The 26,995-nt window shown below is 37.1% G+C and overlaps 1 protein-coding gene across 5 annotated transcripts in view; it reads right to left on the bottom strand.

The window, feature by feature from the left end:
• Positions 1 to 26,995, bottom strand: part of Cntnap5a (contactin associated protein-like 5A) — a 1,008,100-nt gene that overhangs the window by 139,575 nt on the left and 841,530 nt on the right. For all 5 annotated transcript variants that reach the window (XR_005492234.2, XR_005492233.2, XM_039090650.2 and 2 more), the window contains exons 15-19: positions 25,528 to 25,655; positions 25,181 to 25,351; positions 14,613 to 14,831; positions 3,598 to 3,837; positions 1,796 to 2,020 (exon numbers count right to left, since the gene is read on the bottom strand). Coding sequence is in view for 3 of the 5 variants with exons in the window: in XM_039090650.2 (XP_038946578.1) it covers positions 1,796 to 2,020; positions 3,598 to 3,837; positions 14,613 to 14,831; positions 25,181 to 25,351; positions 25,528 to 25,655 (983 nt within the window). In the remaining 2 variants the exon portion in view is untranslated. The remainder of the gene's footprint in view (positions 1 to 1,795; positions 2,021 to 3,597; positions 3,838 to 14,612; positions 14,832 to 25,180; positions 25,352 to 25,527; positions 25,656 to 26,995) is intronic.

Genomic DNA, 26,995 nt, shown 5'->3' with positions numbered 1-26,995 from the left:
TGAAATAGAAAGATCATACACATAAACATACACACACATACACACAAAGAGAGTCAGAAAGAGCATACCAAGAATGTAGGTAACTTGTACCTAGTTTGTAGACAACTGCATAGAAGTCAACTTCCATGAGTTGTGGCAAACCACAGTCCATCTTGAAGCTTAACTCTGTGGTTGGGATGAACTAACCAATAGTCTAGAGTGCTATCATGGTACCAGAAGATTCCAAGGGAAGTAGAACCACATTCATGTCCACAGGAGAGTGTTGTGTGAGATCATACTATAGGGATACATTTATGTTCCCTGCATTCATTTGTTCAAAAAATTGGTACATATGGTGGGATTCTTACTTCATAGTATACTTCATTTTGGCTCTGTTAAGAAGTTTTGTCCTGGCATAGTGTGAAAAAAAATCTCATAAGACCATCATATGTGGTTATCATCATTATTTCTTGTATGATATATTTTTTCTCTATTCTCTAAGCATTTATACCATCCACATCTAACTTTTTTCCCAAAGTTTGATTCACATCTTTATTGAATGCTCATAATTAATACTGTCATTCATCCTTACAGGCTACAAGCTACAGATAGGTTGAAAACTGAGAAGCCTGGTCATCTTTGCAAATTCTATTTTATTAAAGGAATAACCAGCAATGATGCACAAAGAATAATAAATTAACTGGTCATTTGACTATGTATGTGAAGTCAGGGGATAATGCCTTGTAAGAATGCATGAGGTTTCAAATTAATTTCAATAATTGCAAGAAAGAAAAGTAATAACGGAATTTCAGTTGAGATCCTGCAGTACTCTTTGGCCAAGTAAAATACTCCAGGTCTTGCCAATTCTAAGTGACAAATATCATGGTTCAGTAGTTAGTCATTATAAAAAGAATTGATGCCTCTTAATGAAAGCATGACAAATAGAGGCTCGCAGTCAAACATTTAACTGAGAATGGGATCCCCATTGGAGGAGTTAAAGAAATGACTGAAGTAGATGAAGGGGTTTGCAACACCATAAGAAGAACCACAATACCAATCAACCAGAGGTCCTAGGGACTAAACCACCATCCAAGGTGTACACATGGACAAACCCACGGTTCCTGCTACATATGTAGCAGAGGACAGCCTTGTAGGGTGCCAATGGGAGGAGAAGCCCTTGTTTCTGCCAAGGTTTGATGTCCCAATGTAGCCGAATATCAGGGCAGGGAGGAGGGAAGGGGTGGGTGGGTGTGAGAACAACCTCATAGAAGAAGGGGGAGAGGGGGGAGAGATAGAGAGTTTATAAACGGGAACCCAGGAAAGGGGATGATATTAGAAATGTAAAGTTAAAATATACAATAAAAAGAAAAAAGAAAATTCCGACTCTCAAAAGTGAGTTCCTGTGCCACAGCATTATGGTTCGCACATTGTACTTATCTTGAAGATTGGACAATGATCATCTATAAACACAGCCAGTATTTATGCTTTACCAGCTTCCACTGACAAACAGAGCAAGAAAGATGGCAAAATACACATGAAAAGTATCCTTCTGTAATTCAGATCTCTTATGATCATCTACACTTAATTGATTTCAGTATGAAAAAATAATAAATAGTTACTACAACACAATAAAGAACAATTAAATGGGTTTAAACTTCAGTGGCAAGTGGATACTGGCCCAGAATAGCAATTATGGCTCTAATGGTGAAGTGGGAGGAAGCTTAGACTGAAGCTGTACACGTGTACATTTTTGCAGAGTACTGCAGAGCATGAAAAGGCACATCTGGCCTTAAGGCTTCAGGCTACTAACACTCACCATTGCTGGAAAGTAAGATAGCCAAAAACTTCTGAGAAGAGAAATTGAGGTAGAGCAAGATGGTGGGGGCTTGTGCTGTCAAGAAATTCAGCATGATGGTTTCTTTGGATCGAGCTGTATCTGTGTAGATAGGTGAAGATAAGAGACTTGTGTTCTTGATCACCAGGTATGGTTCTTGAAACATGTATGTTACAGAGGTGCCAGGATCAAAAAGGGCTGAAATCTCTGCAAAACAGAAGGCAACAGAGCACGCTTTCAAACGTTTAGTCAGTTACTCTGGGTAGCTATAATGCCTGTTCATTGATTCCACTGCACCTAGCACTGGGTTAAGGTTGATAAAAACACACAATCTGTGTCTCAATGATTTTAGAAGCTCAAATCCATTCTTGTATGAATGCACACATGTGAAGATGTGGATTTGTGTGGATATTGAAAAGGTTGAATGTATACCCTCATCATTCTCTACTTTGTTTTTTGAGACACTGAACCTGGAACTCATGGAATTTTTAGAATGGCTGCTCATTGAGCTCAGAATTTCTTATATTACCTCATCTAGTGATCCATCTAGATTTCTAAGTGAGTGCTAAGCAACCACACTCAGACTCTCATGTTTGTGTAGCAAGCGATTTGCTGACAAAACCATTTCCCAAGCCCTGTGTAGACGTTGTTGTCCATTACATTTACAGTTGGAGGATTAATCATAATTCTCAACTCTATCTTTGTAATACTATGTTATTCAGTGAGATTGTCTTTATAAAGCACTAAAGAACATTGCTAAGCAGGTTTGAATTTGTGGAATCTCTATGTTACAAGAACTTATTATTTAGGGATAGGGAGATGGCTCAGTTGGTCATACATTTGATGCAAAATGTGAGGAATTGAGCTTACATCTTCAGCATTTACAGGTGTGACACTGTGCATATATAACTCTAGACCTGGGGAAGCGAAGACATGTAGAACCCTGATATTCATTGGCTAGTCTAGCAAATAGTCAATGCTACATTTTGAAGAGTAATTGAGGAATACACCTGTTATTGAACCTGGCCACCACAAGCATGTGTATGCACACATGAATGCCCCCCCCACACACACACAGAGAGAGAGAGAGAGAGAGAGAGAGAGAGAGAGAGCGCAAATACATAAAAAAATAATTTAACCTAAGTTCCTCTGAGTAGCCTTCATTAAATACACCTTGTGATGGTGTTTCCATCAATATGTTGAAGTACTTATTCTGCCGTAGTTCAGGCTCCCTATGAACTAAGAGTAAGTCAGTGTTTTATGGACAGATGCTTCTCTACCCTCTTTTGCATTCAACTCTGAGGTCCTTTGATACATTTTCTAATTGATATACCGCAGCTAGTAGTGTTAGTATGTCAGTAAACACAAGTAGATGATCAACTTCTAGTCTTCAGCTGATCTTTCAGCCTGGATGATGTGCACATTTTCATTTAATTCTGTAAACAACTGTTCTGAAAGTTTTCACACAACCCCAATGCATGGATATGGTTATGTTGATGAGCTAAACAGAGTCTAAATGTAGGAAAACTACTGAGACTACAAAGTCTCAGCATTGCTTGAGGGCATGGAGAATTTGGTTTGATAATGCCATGTAGCTACTACATTGCCACTCATAGAAGAAAGAGTATGGATTGCGTGAAATCATAGTTATTGTTGTTTTAAACATGGAGTGCGGGTGGTAGACCATTATATTCAGTAGCTTTGGTGTGGATAACCTCAGGGCACAGGATCATTGGTCATGTTGTTTGTATGCTATGGAACCACGTTATGTATGCCCATCTTACCTTTCTGGCAGAAAGGTCCTTCATTTGGTGAGTTGGTGCAGTCACAGGAATAGCCACTTTGTTTCTCCACACACTTGCCCCCATTGTGGCAGTTGCTGCTGTAGCTACTGCAGTGACCTGGACAGCCAGGTGTGACTCCAGACATTAACTTTGCCCTCTCTATCAGGTCTGTGTTCTGCCCATTCAAGTGTAAAGAGCGCATGCATCCAAGAAAGCCTTTCTGTCTTGATGATGTTCCTCCTAATGGTAAAAAAAAAAAAAAGAAAGAAAGAAGGGAAAGCATAGAAGGTTCAGAGCTGCTGTGCATAGATATTCCTGGTAAATTACAAAAACTCTAACTGCCCCATTTCCTAAAATTCAGGCTACATCCTGCTATGGTCTCTCTCTTTGGATAGTGTAAGAGAGTCTGCTATGGTAACAGCTTTTTCTCTTCCTTTCCTAGCTGCCAAAAAGATCTTCTGCCTTAGTATTCCCAAGACATTAGAGAACCTTAAGTTAATCTAGAAGCTGATGATGTCTAGAACACGTAGCATAGAACATATATTATAGGACTTATCCCTGTGTCCTTGAAAAGCTGTAAGAACAAGATACTTCCTTTTTTTCCCTTGGACCTAAGAGCTCCTCATGCTCATTTCTGGGCCCATCAGACTTTTGTGATTTTAATAGCATTACTCTCCCAGGGACACTCATTCTAAGAGTAATTTCATATCAGCTTCCTTCTGTGTACGTGTAACATCTAATTACATGAGAGTAAAATCTTTGTGGTTACAGCTGTGTTGCTATTGTCAGTTCTGCTGAACTTTTCTGTAAGCTCCTAGTAAAAGAAAGGATGTTAAAGAAAATTTAAGTAACGGTCAGCAATGTAATTTAGTTTGTAGAGTGGTTGCCTGGTATGCATGAAACCCTGAATTCAAATCACAGTACGACTGAATGAACTGTGCATGGTAGTACACATAAATAATCTTAATACTGAGGATAAAAGGTCAGAAAGAGCAGAAGTTGACAGCTATCTTTGGCCAGCTAGGGATACATGAGACTTGTTTTAAAGAAAAATTGTATCAAAGGGGGAGATAGTGAGAAGGAAACAGCTCCTATAAAAATGCTAAAGCATGAATATTTACATGACCATGATATCAGCACATGAATAAAATATGGAGTTTTATGTGACCTACAGCATCTTTTACCTGAAATAAAAGAGATAGAGTCAGATTATGTACACCACATAGTCAAAGCTTCAACATATTCCCTTATGCTTATGCAGTACAGGAAAATGCACTGGAAGAGAGAAAGACGGGTATTGGTGTTCAGCTCCATGTCAGCCAATTTTAGCCATTGGGAAATGAGTTGTATAAATGTAAGCTATTTCATCTATTATTCCATGTGCTTTTAGTAATGCTTACTGCACATTATGAAAGACATGTTTTATTCAATTATTGCTGTGCTCTGAAACTTCTCTTGAGTCTTCACCTACTGTGGGCAATACTGAGAATTCTGAGAGATCCTAGAAGAAGAACAGAGACCTGTTCTAGCTTTAGAAAATAAATGATTAGAATCTAACCCTTGAGCTCAAGGTTACATCATAAATGAGTGGTGAGTCTTAAAAATCGTTGCATTATGCAAAGTTTACAAATGACAAAAAGAAGGAAGAATAGGAGAGAGGGAAAAAGAGAGGGTTATAGGAAGAGCAGGAGAAAACACTGAGTGCAAAAGAAAAAAAACAGTTATTCCCTGTATCTATTGGATCTCATAACTGAAACTCTTATCTAGTACCCTATGCTATAATTCTATTAAATTTGGTTATGCATCAGCAGTTCTCAATCTGTGGGTCACAACCTCTTTGGGAGTGATCCAACCCCTCACAAGGTCACATAGCAATATTCTACATGTCAGGTATTTACATTATGACTCTTTACAGTAGCAAAATTACAGTTATGAAGTAACACTGAATATAATTTTATAACATGAGGAATTATATTAAAGTGTCATAGCATTAGGAAGATGCTACACTAGTCTAGAAATGTCTAGATCTGTATATGTGATTATCAAGTTAGAGTAGCCATTTTAAGTTTGCTGTCTTAGACAATAAATATATCACAAAGGACAATATAGCCGTAATATGAAACCTGAGAGATGGGTCAATTGGTAAAGTGCTTTACCTGGCAAGCATGAGGACCTGAGTTTGATCAAAGACCAGTTGTAACCCAGTTATATGGTGTATGTAATCCCAGTGATAAGATGTGAGGCAGAGATAGTAATATCTTTGGCAACCCAAAAGACAGGTGGCCTACTCTATATGATAAAGTTACAGGACAATACGGAACATTGTCTTAAACAAATTGGGGATGGTGACTAATGACTATTCTTAGATCTCTATATGCAGTACTATACTGGGCATGTGATCACATGCATTTGCATGTGCATTTACATAAACAAACATGCACACATAGCCATGTATACATACATAGGAAAGGAGGATAAGTTAAAGGGATGATAGGGAAATTCATGACATGAAAAATACTGAGCACTATAAATGGTTAGAAATGGCATGATGGTTAGAAATATGCCTTCCTTACTCTATCACAGGTATGGTGGTTCCCTGCCAGACTCAGGATTCAAAAGCCAGTTTAGTCTTTCCACCTCATGATTTCATTTCAGGACATAAGATGTAGACTATTGCTTCGGCTCTCTAATTGCCTTACTGCTGTCATACTCCCTACCATGATCATCATGGACTCTAGCCATCCTCAGCCATTAGCATAAAGTAAGCATTTTCTTGGTCATGGTGACTGATGTTCACTGTTTGAATACAAGTAACTAAAAATAAAAATGCTGGGGCACATGGCTAATCTCTTGCTCTGAAATAATGGGAAGATTGAGATTGTTTCAAGTTCTAGTGCAATGCAGACCAAGAGGCCAAACCTGACTTGCACTGTCTTGTCTGTGTGAATTTCAGTGATGAATAATCCTTTAACCACAAGATAAATCAACGGTATGTACAAGTCTATCGCAAAGAAAGGTTCATTATTCTTTTCTGGAGGTTACATAAAATAAAAAAGGGAGGATTTATGGAGTAGAAGACTTGCCTTTGTTTTTCTGACTCTCTATAGTCACTCCCCTCCATGGATTTGACTAATTTTTCTGTCTATTATTAGTCTAATTTCTTTCCAATCAGAGTTTGCAAATGCAAGATCTACTGTACATTTTCTTATGTGTTGTTTAGTCAACAATTTTAGAAATGGAGAAAGGGTGGTTAGGGTAATTTCTCAGGTAAAAATGAACTTCTGAATGTAGAGACATGGAAAACTCACTGTAACTTTTCCGAGACAAGAACCTCATGACCCTTCTGCATACTGACAGAACAGAATAAGATGAGATATTATGTAATATCTTGTACAGTAAACTACAGTTGTGTTTTTACCAGTCTGTTTTATTTTTTCAATGAAGAAAACACTATAGAATAGATTATTTATCTTATAAAAAGTGTACAGCCTAGCCTAAACATTAGATAATTTTAAGAGGATACATACCATCCAACTAACATAAAAATACGTACTCATCCATGTATATGAACACAGAACAGAAACACATGCACTAGAGTATACCTAATCACACATCTATACATGTATTTATATGTATATACATAGGCAATACAAACAAGGATGTAGACATATATGTGCAGGCTCAGAGGGACCATAAAAACATATGTACACACATACAGGTACACAGAGAAATCATAAAAACAATGCACAAATATATTAGCTGCACACATAGAAACACATGTATACATTGTTTTGGAGGACAATTTATGAGTCAATTTTCTTCTTCTACCATGTGTATTCTCGAAATTGATCTCAGATTGTCAGGTTTGGCAGCAAATTCCTGTATCTGTTGACCCAATTTTTAGTTCCCAAGTTGCCAATGTTTTAAAAAAAGAAATTATTGCAAAATTACAATGTATCTTCCATTGATAAATCAGATGGCAGTGTGCCAGCTTTCTCCCTTGCTCCTTTCCAAACCCCTACCCAGATTTGCTGACTCTGCACATACATATTTCTGTTATCGATCTACTATATTTTCTGATTAGTTGTTTTGCATCTTGATATACATATAGTTGTTGAGTGACTTTTACTCTCAAATTATAACATTCCTTCTCAGAAATCTTATTAAGACCAATGACATTAACAGAATTTGCACTATTGACAAACTATTCACAAGGCCCTCCCAAAGGATATATAAGTAATACAGTTGTGAGAACAATATCTATTTTAACTTCCAACTTCCACAATAAGATGCATGTAAGGCATGATGAATGTAGCCTTTGGGAGCCAACTTCTATACCCAAGTTACCTGTCTGTGAAGCACCTATCTGAGACACAGGTATTGCTATTAGCATGACTCATCTATAGCCCTATAGGAAACTGTAAACTCACTGTCCTAGTAAGGTAGACTTGAATGCAGTTGGTTCTTTGGTTTGCAGGTTTTAGCCAGTCTAGGATGAACACACAATTCTTTATGTCTGCCAAGGAAAATTCACACAACAGTTTTCTGTAGATTCAAAATAATAAAAAACATAACATTTATACTTAGAGTAGTTTATAGCCATTCTTTAATGTTTCAATATGGATCTGTAAGTTTCTTAAGAATCAAAATAATCCCAAATCTAAGTATAGCCATTTCTAACATGTTTGTGTGATACAATTCATTTGAAGTTCATCTAATTGATAATGGACAAGAAAGTGGTGTTGCTAGCTTTCACTCCACACACTAGAAAAAGGTGATTTTAAAAAGCTTATCTTGACTATGAATAAGAGTCAGACAAACATTACAGGGGAAATCTGAGAATGAAATCATGTCTGGTGACTGGCAATACAACAAAAAAAAACTCATATTCCTGAATCTGTGAGCTGAGCTGTTATATTAAATAATTGAGGTTAATACAACAGCAAAGAGAGTCTACTTTCATTTGCTTCTCTCTTACATAGTTTCCTATTCTGTGAAATATACCCACATTCATTTATCCTTCTGGCTTCTGACAACAGTCTTGTTAAGAATAAGGCCATTGGTTGGATGGTGTAGCTGGAAGCAATTTGGTCTCATTTGGCCCTAGAATACGGTGAGTTCATTCGGATGGTGTTTCTTTGGAATAACCTCCTAAAAGGTACTGCCTTCATTTCAAGACTGATTTTTCATTATATGTTATTTAAGTTGATTAAAAATTCAGTGAGTTGCACAAGCATGTGTATGGGACTGGAAGAGACATCTTGATAGTGTTGTAGTCTAGTTAGTCTAAGGAACATGCCTACTTCTCTTATGCTTCTTTCTCCAGTGAGTCCTACTGTGCTTTAGAAATCACTGAGCTTCATTGAGTTTGTATTGATGAATGTGAAAAGGAGGGGAAAACTGATGGATGTCATCTTAGTTTATTGCTTTATGTCTCACTGTTTAGTGTTTAGTGACAGGTACTCTAGCAAACATTATCTGACCAAAGATACTTGAAGTCACAATATTTTCATTTTTGTTTAATTCATGTGAGCAATGAATGAATGAAAGAATGAATGAATGTTATGCTTAGTCATTTCCCTTGTTTGTTCTCCAGTTGTTGTAATAAAATATCCCAATAAAAGGATCAGGGAAGAAAGGGGTTATCCAGTTTACAATCCTATGTAGAATCCATTACAGGGTAAAGTAGAGTGGCTGGAACTTGAAGCAGTTACTCAGGCCTATAGACAAGGAGAGAGAGAGAGAGAGAGAGAGAGAGAGAGAGAGAGAGAGAGAGAGAGAGAGAGAGAGAGAGAGAGAATACCTACATGCTTACTTTCATCACATCATCTCCTCTTTTATTTAGAGGAACCATCTGACAAATGTTCATGGGCTCTAAAGAATGGCCTTTATGTCTGTATCCCTGCACAAGTCCTGGAGTCTCTTTTTTCCTCTGGTTTCCAATAGTTCCCTTGTTGCCAGCATTGACTTGCCCAAATATGACTCTGATTTAAGAAAGCGATAGTACAATAATGGTTTTTCTGTTGCTAAGTTTCATTTCATTGTCTCCTTCTCCCCTTCTCCCTTTCTCCCTTCTTTCTTTCTTTATCCCATTACTTCCTCCTTCACTTTTCATCTACCATTGAATGTTTAGTAATTTATTTACTATATGAACTTCTTCATCCACAGCCACTAATTGCCCTCCCTATAGAAGCTTTTTATCTGTCATAGTTAATCTTTTTTTTAAAAAGATTTATTTATTTAATGTAATGAGTACACCAAAGCTGTCTTAGACACACCAGAAGAGGACATCAGATCTCATTACAGATGGTTGTGAGTCACCATGTGGTTGCTAGGATTTGAACTCAGGACCTCTGGAAGAGCATTCAGTGCTCTTAACCACCGAGCCATCTCACCAGCCCTGTCATAGTTAATCTTAATTGCTAATTTGACATATCTAGAATTTCAGAGGTGACAAGTCTCTGGCATGTTTGTGAGGGAGTTACTAAACTGTAATAATTGAGAAGAGAAGATCTAACCTAAATGTGGATGGCACCACTTCCATTATCTCCTTTCTAGGACTGAATAAAAAAAGGGAGAGAGAGTGTGGGAGGAGAGCATCAACATGCATCTCTATGTACCCACTTATGAGGCATACAGGAGATAAACCTTTCAGTCTTGAACTCCATTTCCATTCAAACAGAAAGACAATCATTTCTTTATGCCAGATATTTCTCTATCACTGTCTCATTCAGAATACTAACTCATAGTCCAAGGGTAAGACCAGAAGTTCAGACTTCCAATATTCACAAAGCTGCTGGAAGTTTTGTCATGGCAGCCACTTTTAATCTTATCACTCCATCATGCTTCAAGGGACAAACTGGTTATATACACCAACCAAATCATGCATTCAATATGAGATGTTTTCTCAGAAACACACTACAAAATTATCAACAAATGTTCTTGACATTCTTCTCTATCCTCTATACACATGCATGCATTCTAATGTGTAATACTGTACAGGTTTGCACATACTTATGAAAGCATGCATTAAAACATAAAAACCCACACCCTTCCCACACCCAAAACCTAAGAAAGTAGAAATAATGAAACTGATAACAGTTCCAATGGTGAGATTATACCTTAGCTACATACTATACGTTAAAAGCTACATTCCATAAACTTTCGTGTATTCTGCTATGTCAATGCATTAGACAACCTGTGTATATTAAAAATGACCCTGATATATCTTGGTGACAAAACAGTGTCAAGTTACATTATTGATTCCGGGAATCCATCAAGTAATGAGTCACCAATCAGCATATTTCATGTTGTCACCTTGAAAAAGCAAAGCAGTGCTAGGAGGTACATCATATTTTTTAAGACACAGAGCCTGTGCATGGTCCACAGAAAGCACTAATGATTAACAGCAGAGGTCCAGTCACCAAAATCCTGCAAGAAGCTCTACTTTGATTTAAAAATCTTTCCATGGCCAACTGTTTCTGGATAGGCATGTCCATCAGTACTTAAGCAATGCCATACTCAAGCTATTACAGTAAAGACACACACTCCAATAATGACATCCTTTCCTACCTATTAAAGATATGCATGTAGTGTCTCCACATTTCTGGGTGATATCAAACACAGTTTTTCATTTGGGCTAATGGCTAATGTTGCTAATTGGAAAAATAGAGATTCATCTGTTAAAAGATACTCAATGAGGGGTTGTCAGGCTGAAATGTGGGCATTTCTTGATTATGTTAATACTTGTGGGAGGATCTAACATAAAAGTAGGTGACACCACTCTCTTGTCTCAGGTTCTAGACTACATAAAAGACCAGAAGGTGAACTGAAAGTAAACATGCACATATTCATTCTCTCTCTGTTCTTTATTGTAGAAGTGTGCAGTTGCTTCAAGTCCCTGCCTTTCCTTTATCTACTGATGGATTCTAACCTGGAATTGTAAACTGAATAAGCCCCTTCTTCCCTGATGCTTTTGTTGGGATATTTTATCACAGCAACTGGACTGGAATCTAGTGAAATTACTGAGCAACACATTTCTTGATTCATTCACTGTTTCATTCATTTTAATTCATCTCAGATGAATAAAACAAAAATAAAAATGTTGGAACTTCAATTGTCTCTGACCAGATGACATTTGCAAATGTACCTATCAGTGAACACTGAAGAGTGATACATAAAAAAAAAGATTAAGATGACCTCCAACACTTTTTTTTCTTCTCTTCAGTTTCATCAAAATAAAGTCAACAAAGCACAATAATTTCGAACATGGGACTCACTGGAGAAAGAAGCATTACAGAAGTGGGCATGCTCCTTAGACTGACTTTGAGTACAACTCTATCAAGATGTCTCTTCCACTCCCATCCACCTTGAATAATTTATTAGATTTCTGGTCAAGTTTAGTATCTGCTGATGAAAAGTTTTGATACAAAACTCTCTTGCCTCTTTTCAGACTTAACTTGCACAAAGTTCACATTATTTCTGTTCTTCTGATAGTTGAGTAAAAAACTAGTCCTTTAGATTCTTCTTCAGCCATACTGACTCATAAATCCTGCCTGATGATAAATTAGACTTTCACATGGAGTGCAATTTATAAAAAACTATAAAATACATGAACTGATTTCACTGAAAATAAGCTAATAAATCTTGATGAATAGTAAACTTCCTTCAAAAAGTAAAATATGATGCTTAAATAGAACTGAGGCAGTGAAATAAATGTAAAGTTTTTCAGCAGTAAATTATATTACTTATAGGAGTGATTAATTATCTAAAGGACAGACACTCATAAGAATGTTTTAAATCACTCAATATTAGTTTCTGCTGGACATATACAACACAGCTAAGGAAGACACATGCACAGCAGGTTATGAAGTGAAAATCTGATGTTCCTATATTCTAGTATTTCCTTTCATTTAGCATGTATGTTTTCAGTGAAAATACTTGCAGATTCAAAAATTAAAGTAGCCCACATATAAAGGAAGCAAATAATGAATGTACATGAAATGAAGATGAAGTTGTATAGATGGTGGTAAGCTATACATTATTGGTCCTGGTGGAACCCAGCTGAAAAAAGACATGTAGAATGGTTAATGTATAATTTATTCATAGTTCTGCCTAAGCAGGCAAATTCAAGTTTTAAATAGTTAGCATGCGTCCTTACTTTTTATAATATATCAACATTTAAAACCTAACTTGTATTTAAAGATTTACTTTAAGAGCTCTCTAACTTATATTTTCAAAATTACTGTCTACTACATTATAGCACAAAGTTTGTACTTATTATTAGAACTGGAATAAAATATCTAAAATACTCCTCCTAACATACACATAAACATGGATATATACATGTACACACAAGATGTGTATACACATTCACACATACACATGAGCGCCATGAAAAGCAGTGACATTTCTTAGTTATAACTTCCATCCTCACTACCCAACAAGTGTGCAAAAATAGAATTAGCTAACCCATTACCATTGATGGAGAAATTGAGGGAGGGAGGAGTGAAGGAGAAATGGGTAAATAAATGAAGGGACAAATTCAAACCACAACTTTTGAATTCTGAATCCTTCAACTCAATTTTAACAATGGCCACCTTTTTAGAGAACATCCTGGTACTAATGTGTACTGACAGAATGAACAACTGAAGACATCTCCTCTACATACAGCATCAAGTCTACCCCAATGACGTGAACTCATAGAATATCAAAATTTTAAAAAAGTGACAAAGATAGAGATATAGTGAAAGACTCTAGTTCTTACTGAAGTATAAGAGCTATTAAGAGTCTTGGTCTGGTAGAGAGTAGGTAGGTTATGAGGTTCCTGTGAAGGACCTTAGGGGCTTTCACCAGTCTTACACCCACTGCTTCAGGACAAGAATTAGGCCAAGAACCAGCTTCTTGCCTCAGGTCAAGGTTAGGCCAAGTTCTATTTTCCACCCAAAGTTCTAGGGAGGAGCAGGCACATTCTTGAAAAATGGCAAAATGCACTGACTGATAGTTTCCTGACCCTCTGATCCCAGAAAGAGTTCAAATACATGTCATATGTTTGCTTGCCAATAGATTCAAAGATCAATATGCTTAGCCAGTAAGTTTAAACTGTAACCTTGCTGGTGTAAACTCTACCCCTAAAAAATATAAAACCAGCATGTTATAGCCATTCAGGGTCATCTTCTAGTCACTTGCCACGAAGGGCTGACCCTTTGTGAATGTAGGGTCAACCCCTACATGCCAGAAAAATTAACCTGCCTTTGCATCGAACTTCATTCTTGTGTCACTTGGGGGTGTCCCAGTAGTTCAGACTCACTTCCAGCCTTACAGTAGCCCATTTGCTAGAATACTTGTCTTCTACTCATAAAGCTCTGGGTTTGGTTCACAAATACTGAATACACCAAGCATGGTTGTGTACAATTTCAATCCCACTATTCCTCTAATGGTAGTTAACTCATATCTCCAAGGCCCTAACATGAAACACTAATTAAGAAAATGCTCTACAGACTTACCTACAGGACAAACATTTGCTTAACTGAGAGTCCCTCCTTCAAGTGTCTCTATCGTGGGTTATACCAAAGAACTAGCCAGTACACTTCCCAGTGTTTACTACTGAAAATTGAAGTTAAATGGATTAGTCAAACTATTTGATCACAATGTTAAAAATACTTTTCACTAGTCAGGTATCACTAAGAAGAGTGAAGAGCTGGAGTCTCTATGCCTACACTGTAAACTTCTATTCTAATGATTCAAAACATAAAATTCTATTAATATCTGAAAATATCTATTAATATCTGCATGAGCAGAAATGTTAGCAAAAGAGTCTCAGAAGGCCACTACATTTGTGTAAGAGTAGCAAAAACTTTATTGTGAAGACCATAAAGCTACAATAAGATATATGTAATTAAAAATAATACCATATTTTTTTTTACTTTTTGAAAAAATCTAGGAATTGTCCTTGAGCTAGAGCACAAATCTATCTTGTAGGTATTTGGCATAAAGATGATGTAAATGTCTCCTACCTACAAACAACTGGCTAGTCAAATGAAGTCGGAAATAGGCTTCCTCTGAGGCCTCCCTCAAACTCAGTGGAAGGTTGTCCACCTGCAGTGAAGTCTCCTTGACATTTCTCTCAGCCCGGATGTAATGCCATTGATTGTCATTCAGAGGATAAGGAGACTGGACAAGGAGCTCCACAGGGCCATTCCCAACATCAATGGTGAATGTGACCTCAGAAGGAGCTGCAGCAAAAGAAGAAAGAACGATAAAGGCCATTGTCAGTGTGTTCTAGTCACAAGAATGTTCAGAATGTTTAGTGAAAAGATTTATATGTCTCCATCAATGTGAAGAGGATGTTTCTAAGCTGCCTATAGCACTGGATCACTATCGTAAGCATAGTGATAGTGATAATTATAGTGACTATTTGATGATTCTGGCAATAGAGGAAAGGATGGTGGTAGAGTTGGTGCCAATGGAGACAGTGATGGTATTTTTGTTAATGCTGGTGGTAATGGTATCTATACAGTTTAACAGAGAAATCACGAATTAACTTTGTATAAAGTACAAAGTACAGTTTTTTTTCTTTATTCATTTTCACCATTTAAGCAACTCTGGGAAAGTCACAATTTTCATCAGTTATCAAGGAGAAACGGTCAGAAAAAAAAGCATCAAAAATAGAGATATCTGTTTGTACAGGTAAAGTTTCTTAACAAGTCACCCTTGTCATTATCTCATCCTCTGAAGACTTTATAAACACAAAAATGAGAACAGTTCATTTTAAGCCTAGCTTGAGGAAATAGTGGTCTCCTGAGTACCAGCAGCCTTCACTTATCACATCTGGGTTCCTTCTTAGGTCTTTCTAGCTTTTTCTCTTTCCTTAGCCTAAAGTAGCAACTGTGTTTTTGACTATGGCATAAACTCTCATGTTAGAGATCTCTATGCTCAATAAAACCTGAGTCTATGCCTCCCCAGGCTCTAACCTTATTAGAAAGCTGCTCTTGTAAATGAAGCTCAGTCGTAGAGAGCTTCTGGTAACTGAAAACAGAAACCTTTGCTGTCATGTGAGTCCTAACCTTAAAGAGAAGCTAGAAGTTGGTGCCTGCAAACAACAAAAAGAGGGATGACAGCATAGACTACAGAACAACCCTTGCCTGAAGAAGTTCTTATTTCATATTTCAGTTTTCTTACCTAAAAATTGAGAATAAAAATACAGCTAGCTATAAGGTTATCTGTATGCTTATCTTGATCACATTCTTTGAATTGTTCATGAAATGAAGTAGGTGCTTATAAGTGATGGTTTTATTATATCTGTAATGTGCAATTGCTAGTTATGGCTGGGTATGACAGTAAGACATGGCTCCTAGAGCATGAGCTAGAAGGATATGGATTTTCCTGAGTGTTGATGGTTGCTGTGAGCGTAAACTTGTCTAATAATATTCTTATTTTACTCCATGTTTCTCCTTTGGATAATGTTCTCCTTGTCAATGATCGAATAGTTAATTGAGGTTAATGATTGAATAGTAATCAGAAACAGAATCAGGGAAGCAAGATAATCCTCACCAAAATGGTGATGACCTTCAGGACAGCCCTTAAGGGTATGGGACAGAACTCTGAAAACATGAGGAGTTCAAGAGTACATAAATCAGTATAAGAACTGTCATTTACAGGATTGCTCAGCTATTCAAAATAAAAGGATACAATATTAATTGTATGAGGGCACCTTTCAAGCACCTGAAAGAATATACAAAGCTGCACTAATGAGTCAGCTTAGTCCAAATGATACCAAGGAAGTACACAGGATTTCATCTATAGAAGAAAAAATTGAATTATTAAAGTGAAAGGAATAGTTAAAAACACAAGGCTCAGATAGATGGTTGTATAATATTAATGTTAAAATGATGTTATCCTTCATGCACATCATCAACTAAATTTGATCCAGATACTCTACTCCATAAAGGATGTAGTTATATGCATTACCTAAAAGGAGGTTGGGGACAGACAAAATGTCTGGTATCAAGAAAAAAAAATACTTTCTTGATGATATTCCTACTTTCTGAATTGCTCAATACTTTCCAATAATAACCCTTGGATTTCTGAGACAGAAAAGCAAAAAGAATCTAAATGCTAAAAGAATATATTGAGTTAGCTGAAAATAATGAAAAAATCAACACAAACAAGAGCTCAATAAATTGCAATACACACAACACACACACATATTTGTATATACGATGTATTATATTTAAAGCTAACTTTATCACATAAAATGGCATCTATATCTAGTCTTGGCAACCACAACTGGTGTGCCTAGCAAATCATATGTTAAAATCATATGTTTGCTATGTTAAAAATAAATGCTACGTAAAAAAATACCTGCTGTCTACTTCATTTGTCAAATATGCTGTGTATTTCATTTTATATATCTGAAAGTCAAGGGGATAAAGTCATGGAATTATCAAAAGGGAACCTGGGGTAAAAGATTAAACTGATATGCAATTTCTCAGGAATATAAATAAGAGACTGAGTGTGCTTTGTTCTTCAAGAGAGCAATCTTGTCATTCTTCTACCATTCCCATTCAACCCTTCCTCAGGACCCTCAAGCTGAGGTTGAAACTCAGCATGTGATTATTCAATGCACATAAGTTCATTTACTTTACAAACTCATACACTTAAAGAATAGGACAGAAAGAATCAGACTGAACAAAAAATGAAAATAAAAACAATGACACCCTTGAGTTATTAATGTTTCTGCATTCTTGTCTTTCTACTTTTTATGCTTGTCTATGAATGTGGAGATCCACATGTGTGTGTGTGTGTGTGTGTGTGTGTGTGTGTGTGTGTGTGTGTGTGTGTGTATGTATTTAGGAATGATGGTATGTATGTATGTGTTTAATAAATAGAAAAGTAGATACATAGGTAGGTAATAGATGGGTAAATAATAGTTAAATAGGTAAGTAGATAGATAGATAGATAGATAGATAGATAGATAGATAGATAGATAGATAGATATGCATATACTTGTCGGAGCATATGGAGGCTAGAGATCACCTCAGATGTTGTTACTCCAGTGCTATCTACTATACTTTTCTGAAGCAGTTTCTCGTTACCCTGGGCTCACAGATGAGGTTACACTGGTTGACCCAGGGGTGTCTAGGGAATTATACTCTCTCCTTCTCTCAATACTGGGATTACAAGAACAAGATACCACAGTTGAATTTTCACTGAAGGTCAAATTCAGGTTCTTATGCTTACAAAGCAATTGCTTGTCAGTTAAATCATTCTCCCAGGACTGGTTTCTGTTTGTGTTTTCATTTTTTCAATTATTATTACTTAATTTTATGTGCTTAAGTCCTTTATGGGCAAGTATGTTTTCATGCAACATGGATGTCTCATATTTACGGAAGCCAGTTTGAGGCAATTTGCATTACCATGTAAATGGCTGGAATTATCATGTAAATGCTGGGAACTGAACAGGTCTTCCATAAAAACAAGTGATGTTAGCCATTGAGCCATCTTTCTGTCCTTAGTATCTATTTTTTATTAAAGATTTGAGTAAAATTCTCCCTAAATGCTTAGTCTAAGTTTCCCATCAGACAGGATACCATTACAGGAAGCTTGTAGCTCAGCTCTGCCTGACACATTCTGTCTCCATTCTTGTCTGTACTGACCTTGGCTAGACCATGAATCTTGTGTACTATATGATCTGATTGCTGTCTCTCACACCAAATAGTCTGCAAGCTGTAGAACAACGATTTTTAACCTGTGGGTTGAGACATTTTTGGTAGAAGGACCCTTCCTTTATGGTCATATATCAGATACCCTGCATATCAGATATTTACATTATTATTCATAACAGTAACAGATAGCAATGAAAATAATTTATTCTTGGAGTCACCACAACACAGCTCTATTAATGGATGGTGTTATTAGAAAGGGTAAGAACTACTGTTGTAGAGGAAACATTACTTATCACAGACACAAACACAGACACTAGCAATGGTGCTTGGGTATAGCAAACTCTTTCTTGCTTTCTGTGAAGTACCACCCTCAGCATGGAGACAGGTTCTGAGAAAAGACATGTCTAGGAGTGGCAAAAGAAATGATTTGAAGTCAAACTTCAAACGGTGTGTCTAAGCTGGCTGTATTGTACAGAAATGTCTTTTGGAACTGCCCTCTCCCTCTCAGGTCTCCTTCTCCCTCTCCTTCTTCCCCCCCACCATGTGTGTGTGTGTGTGTGTGTGTGTGTGTGTGTGTGTGTGTGTGTTCTACTCTGTGCTAGAAAGATTTTTCTTACTATTCTAAAATCTCTCTGGTTAAGACAACTCTTTCATGTAGAAAAATTCTCAAAGCTATGTGGACAACTCAAGTGTTTTCTGACCAATGTCAGAAAAGGTGTTATAAAAAAATTATTCACTTTTTTGACTAAGTTAGAAATACAGTTAGAACAATTCGTGAAGAGCTATTTTTGCTCTGCCGAGATCTCCAGAGAGCTCAGGTCTCTCTAGAGAAAATTCTAAAATTTTTCTGCTAGCTCATTTCAATGCAGACCAAAAGCCCAGTTATTTTATTTACATATCAATTTAGTTATTTATTTCAGGTTCACTTTTGCTTATCCTATGAATCAACATCCTGTGAACCCAGCCCTTTGATTCTCAGGAAACAGCAAGCATACGGTATTTTTTTTTTAACTATGAAAAAGAATTGAGAGATGTGTCAGCTTTTGTTAAGCACAGATGATAAGCTAGTTGGGGGGACTCTGCCCTGAAGTTGCCATTTCCAACACACCTGGGCCTAACCTTGCTCTGTGTTAGGATGACCCTCAACTCAAGGATATATCTGTCTTTGTAAGCATAAACAAAAAAAAATTAGCTGAGTGTGATCTTTTAGTATCACCACTTCATAAATCTTTTTATCTCCTTTCTTAGTAATTTTCCTACAAGTTGGCCCATACTACCACTGCTTTTGTTCCTTCTGACTCGCAAAGCCCTTCATATAATTCATATTGCATAGTTAAAAAAGTGTATCTTTCAAATGCATGGAGAATCGCACTAAGGTTCTGTCACAGGGGCATTAACCATGTCACTTTGTCCACTACAAGGCCATTCTAGGCTGGGAAGCAACTGTGGAGGAACACGTGCTCAGTGCAAATCCAGCCCCCAGCCCTGTGCTTGTGTACATACAGATGTGGCGAAACCAAGACTGCACTCCTCAAAAAGAACATGTGCTGGTCCTGCATTTATCTTCAGCTGCTTTTGATTTTTACACCTGGGTTCCAGGATCCTTGTAAAACCTTTTTAAATGTTTAAATGTTTATCATCACTTTTCTTTATTTCAATAACTAATAATGTTTAAATCAATCATTCCTCCTCAATATGAAAGAGAATCAGTAAAATACAGTGTAACTAACATTATAGTAATTAATGCACGGAATAAGCCATACACTGCTAAGCATTTTCCATCACTGGATTCAGTTGAGCCTCATTAAACATGTTAAAGATGACAATTTCATCAATGAAGGAACTGAACACAGGTATAAAGTTGTCATGGTGTCTGTAATTACTAAGATTTAAACCTGGCAATATGTTCCAGAGCTTATACTTTTAACCCATGCCTTAATATCTTATATAGTTTATGTAGCCTCCCATGACTATGAATGCATAGTAGAAGTAAATACACACTGTTGCATATAAGATGCATGAGTGAACAAATGAATGAGTGAATGAATGAATGAATGAATTGGTACAGTAAGCCTACATCATATACTCCAGACTTTGTGATAGGCCTCAGGGGCAACCACATAATTTCATGGAACTGGATTTGTGATGCAGTCACACTAGCAAACTATCTCGAACTTTTCTATGCAACTATCTCACAGGAACATTTTCTCATGATTTGCTCCTTTATTGTCCAAGACAAATTTAAGAGGCCTTTGGATGGTGTCCATCAAGCCAGACCTAGATGCCAGGATGTTCAAAAATGAATGAAACATGATGAGCCTACTACTCTATTTTGTGAAGATTCTCAAAGGAATAGCCTGTAGAGTGGAATTCTTAGTAAGAGTTTGAAGAAGCGAAGTCTAGGAAAGGCCCTTGTTGTTTTATTACTCCACAGTAGGAATATATCACTGTACCCCAAAAGGAATCCTTTCATTCCTACTCTCTAGTGCCCTTCTCACTACTTAGTTCAAAGTTTCGTGAGGAGACATTCGTGCATTCTTGACTATTCATCCAGGGCAGGGATGGTGACACCTCTGTATTGTGCTGGTCAACTCATTAGTGAACTATACAGCTAAAAAAGTTGAGTGGATTTATGAACGTGTTAGAGTCCATTTATGAGAAGGTATAAGATTCCCATGGCTAGTTAGCTACTCTAATAGCCTGTGATCTCATTTATTAAATGATAAATATAAGTTCAGTAAACAATGCTTAACTGCTTTAGAGATACGGCCTCTTGAAAAGTCAATAGCTGCTTTTATTCTTGTATTTCACAAACACATTCTGATACATTGTTGCTAGAATTCCCTGAAGAACCCAAACCTCAGACCTGGATAGAAATAATTTTGTCTTCTTATTTGATTTAAAATTCTTGACTCTTCACTGATAAAAGCAGGAAAAAGAAATTGGTGGAATAGAGAAGGTGTGTTGATCCCATGTCTAGCCTCTTCTGATCCTTGTCCCTGTGGACAACCTTAATACTCATTGTGATAGTTAATCTAAATTGTCACCTTGACATGACATAATGTCCCCATACTGAAAAATGGGAATGTTCATGCAAGGTTTGGCTCAGCAGTTAAGAGCACTGACTGTTCTTCCTGAGGTCCAAAGTTCAATTCCCAGCAACCACATGTGGCTCATAACCATTTGTAATAGGATCTGATGCATTCATCTGGTGTGTCTGAAGACAGCTACAGTGTATTCACATACATAAAATGAATAAATAAATCTTTTAAGAAAAAATGATTAGGTTAGCAGACCTTAGAAGATCTTCTCTAAATATAGGCTATATAATTTCTTAGGGTTTGGAATATCCTCAGCTAAATAAAAATTTAAAATTAAAGGAAAAAAAAAACAGACAAAAGACTGAGCACCAGCATTTACTTCTCTCTGTGCCCTGATTACAGATTCAGTGTGACTATCTGTTCTAAATGTTTTGGTACCATGCCTTCTCTGTTATTAAGAACTATATACTTAAGTTCTGAGCCAAAAAGAACCCTTTGTCTCTTAAGTTGTTTCACTAAAGTATTTTCCACAACAAGAAAAATAGCTAATCAGACTGTCTTCCCTATCTGCAAGTTGGAACAGTAATCACAGTGATGCCCAGAGATAATAAATATTGTTTGATTGATGATGAGAACATAGTTTATTATAAAACCAATCTAATCATTTATCAACACAGTGAAATTTAATTATTAGTAATTTTAACTTTTATGATACAGAGTACTCTGGGGATGGGACTATAGCTAATCTGACCTACTAAATTTGCTAAAAGAAAATTCCAAATAAACGGTGTACAAGGTTTCTTGCCATAAACACTTTAGCATAAAAAAGTCCATCTGTGAGGGAAGAACATGAGTGGGAGAAGGGAGGAAGTGGAGATTGGGTCAGATAGGGGGAAAGAAGGGAGAGATCTCAAACTGACAGGACAAAGAACAATGAACGGAAATATGCAGCTATGAGGGTGGGGTAGGGGTGGAAGGATAAAATCTCTAGAAAGTCCCAGAGAACTGAAATGTGAGAGGTTCTAGGATTCAATGGGGATGACCTTAGCCAAAATGATCAACAGTGGAGGAAAAGAACCTGAAGAGACCACATCTAGTGGCTCACAATAGAGGAATGGATTCACTGTCATACATTCAAAAATTTTGACCCAATTTTGTTCCCGTCTAAAAGAAATACAGGGACAAAAATGGAGCAGAGATTGAAGGAAAGGCTACCCAGTAACTGGCCAAACTTGAATTTCATCTGATGGGTGGGTATTAAACCCTGACACTATTACTGATGCCATGTTGTGCTTGCAGACAGGAGCCTATCATGGCTGTCTTCTGGAAGGCTCTACCAGAAGCTGAGTGAGACAGATGCAGATTCACACAGCCAACCACTGGCTGAAGTTGGGACCTCTATAGGAGAATTAGGGAAAGGATAGAAGGAGCTGAAATGAATGACCCCATAGGAAAATCAATAGTATCAACTAAACTGGTTCCCTAGGAGATCCCAGAGACTAAGCCAGCAGTCAAAGAGCATACATGGGCTTGTTCATGGCCCCCAACACATATGTAGCATAGGACTGCTTTGTCTGTTCTCAGTGGGAGAGGATATGAATAATCCTGTGGAAACCTGATATACCAGGGAAGGAGGCTATGCAGATGGGTGTAAGTGGGTGAGTTATGGTTGGGTGTGGGGGGAAGACAGGGTGGAGCACCCTCTTAGAGTCAAAGGGGAAGGATATGAAGGACTCTTGGAGTGGGGACCTGGAAATGAGGCAACATTTGGAATGTAAATAAATAATATTTTTCTAAGAAGTCCATCTATTTCAATGAGTAATGTGATTGTATCAATAGCGAATATGATGGTTTTGAAATTTTGTTTGAGCTTTATTTTCTTTACAGCAGTAGTAACAACAGCAATAATACTAATAATTTATCAACCACAAGGCCTTAAAATTTTTTGATTTTATGTTTACATATTGATTTTATTTGACTGATAAGGACTGAACTCTGAGTCTTGTGTTTGCCAATCCTTTATTTTACTACTGAACTACATCCCCAGACTTAGGTCTAATGCTGAAAAAATTGAATACCAATTGTGTGTGCTTAGTAAGTACTATTTGATGGTATAATGATAGTAAACAACAAACAATTACATGATAGTTTTGTGTTTTTTTTTAATTTAGTACTTATTTAATTTTTAAAAAGTGTATAGCACAAGGAAACAGTGCATTTGGAATGTAAATAAATAGGATCAACTAAGGTTGATATTCCACTTGTGCTACAAAGTATAAACAAACTGGACACTGATCTGTAATTAACATTCAATCATTGCTCATTAACTTGTGATAATACAACGTAACATTGACTGTGGGTTTAGTGAATGAAAAGCCTGCAGGCCCAGATATTTATTAAGTATATATTGAAGTTCTTATGCTCATGTTAGGAAATGGCTAGCACTCATCATGCTTTTCTGTTAGGTATAAAATATTTTTATTTAACACCAAAATCACAGAGCTTCCTCCATTAATATGTCTGGGGTCACTGGACTATAAAAAAGAAAAAAAGTAGCATAGAGACACTTTCTTTCCTGTATGTAGTCTGAAACTACAAAAGAAACACTTAGTTGCTGATTTATGTGCTGCATACTCACAAATTCCTCCACCATTACCTCCTAGAAATGGACTTTGTTGAACTCTCAAATTTCCAATATCTGTGGTTAAAATGTCTGCTTTCTTTTCAAGGATATCTCATGCAGTTACATCACTGTCATTTGGTCAATGAGCTCACTCAGACTATTGGAAAATATCCATGTAGACAAGGTTATAGGGTAGTGAAGGACAAGCTCAAGCAGATATGGCAAGAGCAGAGTAAAAGCCAGGTAGATACAGGTAATGGAGACCATTCAGTGCAAAAACCCCATAAGCAAGAGAGAGATGAAAATGTGTTTAACATTATAGGTGTTTATATATCTGTGTGTTTGTTTGTGTCCATTCACAGATATGCTGGTATACATGTGTACAGAGATGTTTATTCATGTTTGTTCACGCTCCCGGAGAGGCTAGAGAACAGACAACATTGGTGTCATACCTTAGGATGTCTCCTAACCTTGTAGTGTGAGGCATTTCACTGGCTTAAAAGGATTTTTTTATCTCCCCCAAAGTAGGATTATAATTACCTACAACTACACCACATCTGCCTTTTTATTTTTTACATGAATTCTCGGGTTCAGTTTCTCTTGCTTGCAGAATCAGTGCTACAAAGACTGGTCTTTCTCTTAAGCCCTCTATACCTATCTCTATCTGAACCAGGAACTCGCCAATCCTGCTAAATGAGCAGCAGTGCTCTGCTAGTTTGTGCTCCCTCTGTCATGTCTAAGGCATTCCTAGCTATGTTACTTGGGTTCTGAAGAACTGAACTCACGTGCTCATTCTTGCATGAAAGTCCTTTACTGGTTGAACTGTCTTCCCAGCTCATAAAAAAAAATGGACTTCTGAAGCATGGGTATAACTGTAAAGTGGGTCCTGAATATGAAGAGAATGGAGAATAACAGCCATCCTGCTTCCCTTAGAGTGTAATGTTACAGTGTGGCAGCTTAAAGTGACAGCTAAGAAATAATTGCTCTTAATAAAGAGTGGAGCCTGCAAAAGATACTCACATTCATAGCTCTTTTTGCAATATACATATCCTGATGAAATAATGACAAAGGCTGATAGAACATAATAAATCCTAACTCAATCCGATGGAATTGACAGCTTCAGTGGTAATTTTCCTGATAAACAGTGATGTTTGCTGGACATTGAAAACCTGTACTGATGGTTGGTGGCATAGATAAAGTAAAACCCTAGTCTGTGAACCACTGACATTGAACTCATAGAGGAAAACACTTACAGCTCATTTCAAGTCGGAGGAAGTCTTTAATGCCAAGGTTTTCTAGAAAAACTCCAGATAAAGCGGTGGTTTTAAAAAAGAAAGAAATGTCAGCGCTGAATTCTGCATGGAAGGTAGGAAAGTGGAGGTAAGAAGCTTCCGTAGAAAATGAGACGGCGTTCCAGAAGTGCCCTGAAAAGCAGAGAAGCCTTAAACATGTCTGGTTTGTTTTTAATGGGATATGAAAAAGCAATGGGCTTCTGGGTAATTTTCATGCCAGGGAAGACACTGAATGGAAAAGGGATAAGGGAGTCAAAATATTCTATGCTTCTGTTTTTCAGAGAATGGGGGAGAGTAGTTTTACTCACGGTCACCATTGCAACGTAAGGGGCCAATTCTCCAAGCAGCTTCTGAGTTTGATCGGTTGGTATCCGTAATAATTACATGAGTTACAGGCAAATGATCTTTCAAGGAAAACAAGCCAGTGTTGTTTGACCTGTAAAACATAAAATTCGGGGAGCAGAGGAGGTAAAAAGAAGGTTAAAATGTAGATTATACAGAGATACTCTGCTAAGACCGCTCCTTTGCAAAGGGACTTGGATTGAATGCAATTTGGCTAGGGTTGGAAAGAGCATAACAGAAGGTGACTTATTTTTGGCCTGTGTGAATAATTAGAATACCAATTACAGAAGTCATGGCTTAGATCCAAACAACACTGGATTTTTTTACCTTCCTTTCAGTAACACAAGTAGTTTACAAATATCACAGTGTTGATTGTGGTCTAGAGGAACTGAATGTTCGCTACAGCATTAATGAGATAATTAAACATCACTTTACTTTCCCATAAAAGAATATCTTACATCTGAGAACCGAGTTGGAGTCCAAGGACTTGGCTGAATCACCTGCCATTGGGTTTTAATCAGGTTTGAATATTCATTATCACATTTTTAGTTGTGTTAAAATGGATCTCTTTAGTTATTTGCTTGCTTTTTGCTTTGTTCCTTACAAAGAACTTGCTGGTTAATGGCTCTGGCTTTGTTCTCGTTAATTATCCAAATAAGGAATTACCTAGGTTTCTCTTGATACAAAAAAAGATTAGAAGAATCCAGTGTTTCTTCCTCTTTTAAAGCTGACCTTGGAATCAAGGTAAAGATGGAACCACTTGGTAGAGCATAGGATTTGGAAAAGAAAACCTGATATTGCATTGTTCAGATACCTTTGTCAGTCCAGTATGCTTGGAGTGTGAGCATAAAGACCTGAATCTGGATCTTCTGACCATACACAAAATAAACCTGCCCTATAGCACTCACTTTTAATCATATGCTTGGGTAAGTGGAGACAGGCAGATCTCTGGGGATTACATCATTGAACTGGTGAGCTCCAGGACAACAAGAAGCCCCGTCTCAAAAAAAAAAAATGAGGTATACTTTACAATATCCAAGAGAAAATAACACAGAAGCTGATTGTTGAGCGAAATATTTTAAAAAATAAATTCTGGTGGCAGGTTCTCTACCTGCCACAATAGTTTTATTCCCAAATACAAGATACACACACACACACACACACACACACACACACACACACACACATACTTAATATTGCAATATGCTTTACGCAGCACAATTACTGGGCTTGTGTCTAACCTCCATTACCTCCCACCCCATAATTCCAAGTTTCTACTTACTAACTTCTGTGTTCTACTTTGGCTGCTTTGGACCCAGAAGGCTGCACAACTGGACTGGTCAGAAGCCTGGTATTCTAAAAAAAAATACCTCTGTCTGTCCTCCCCAACTATTAGTTGTTGGCAATCTTTTCTTTACTAATCAGAACCAACTG

This window comes from Rattus norvegicus, chromosome 13 (genome assembly GCF_036323735.1).
Source record: "Rattus norvegicus strain BN/NHsdMcwi chromosome 13, GRCr8, whole genome shotgun sequence".
Lineage (NCBI taxonomy): Eukaryota > Metazoa > Chordata > Mammalia > Rodentia > Muridae > Rattus > Rattus norvegicus.
This window is presented reverse-complemented; position numbering and strand designations above follow the sequence as displayed.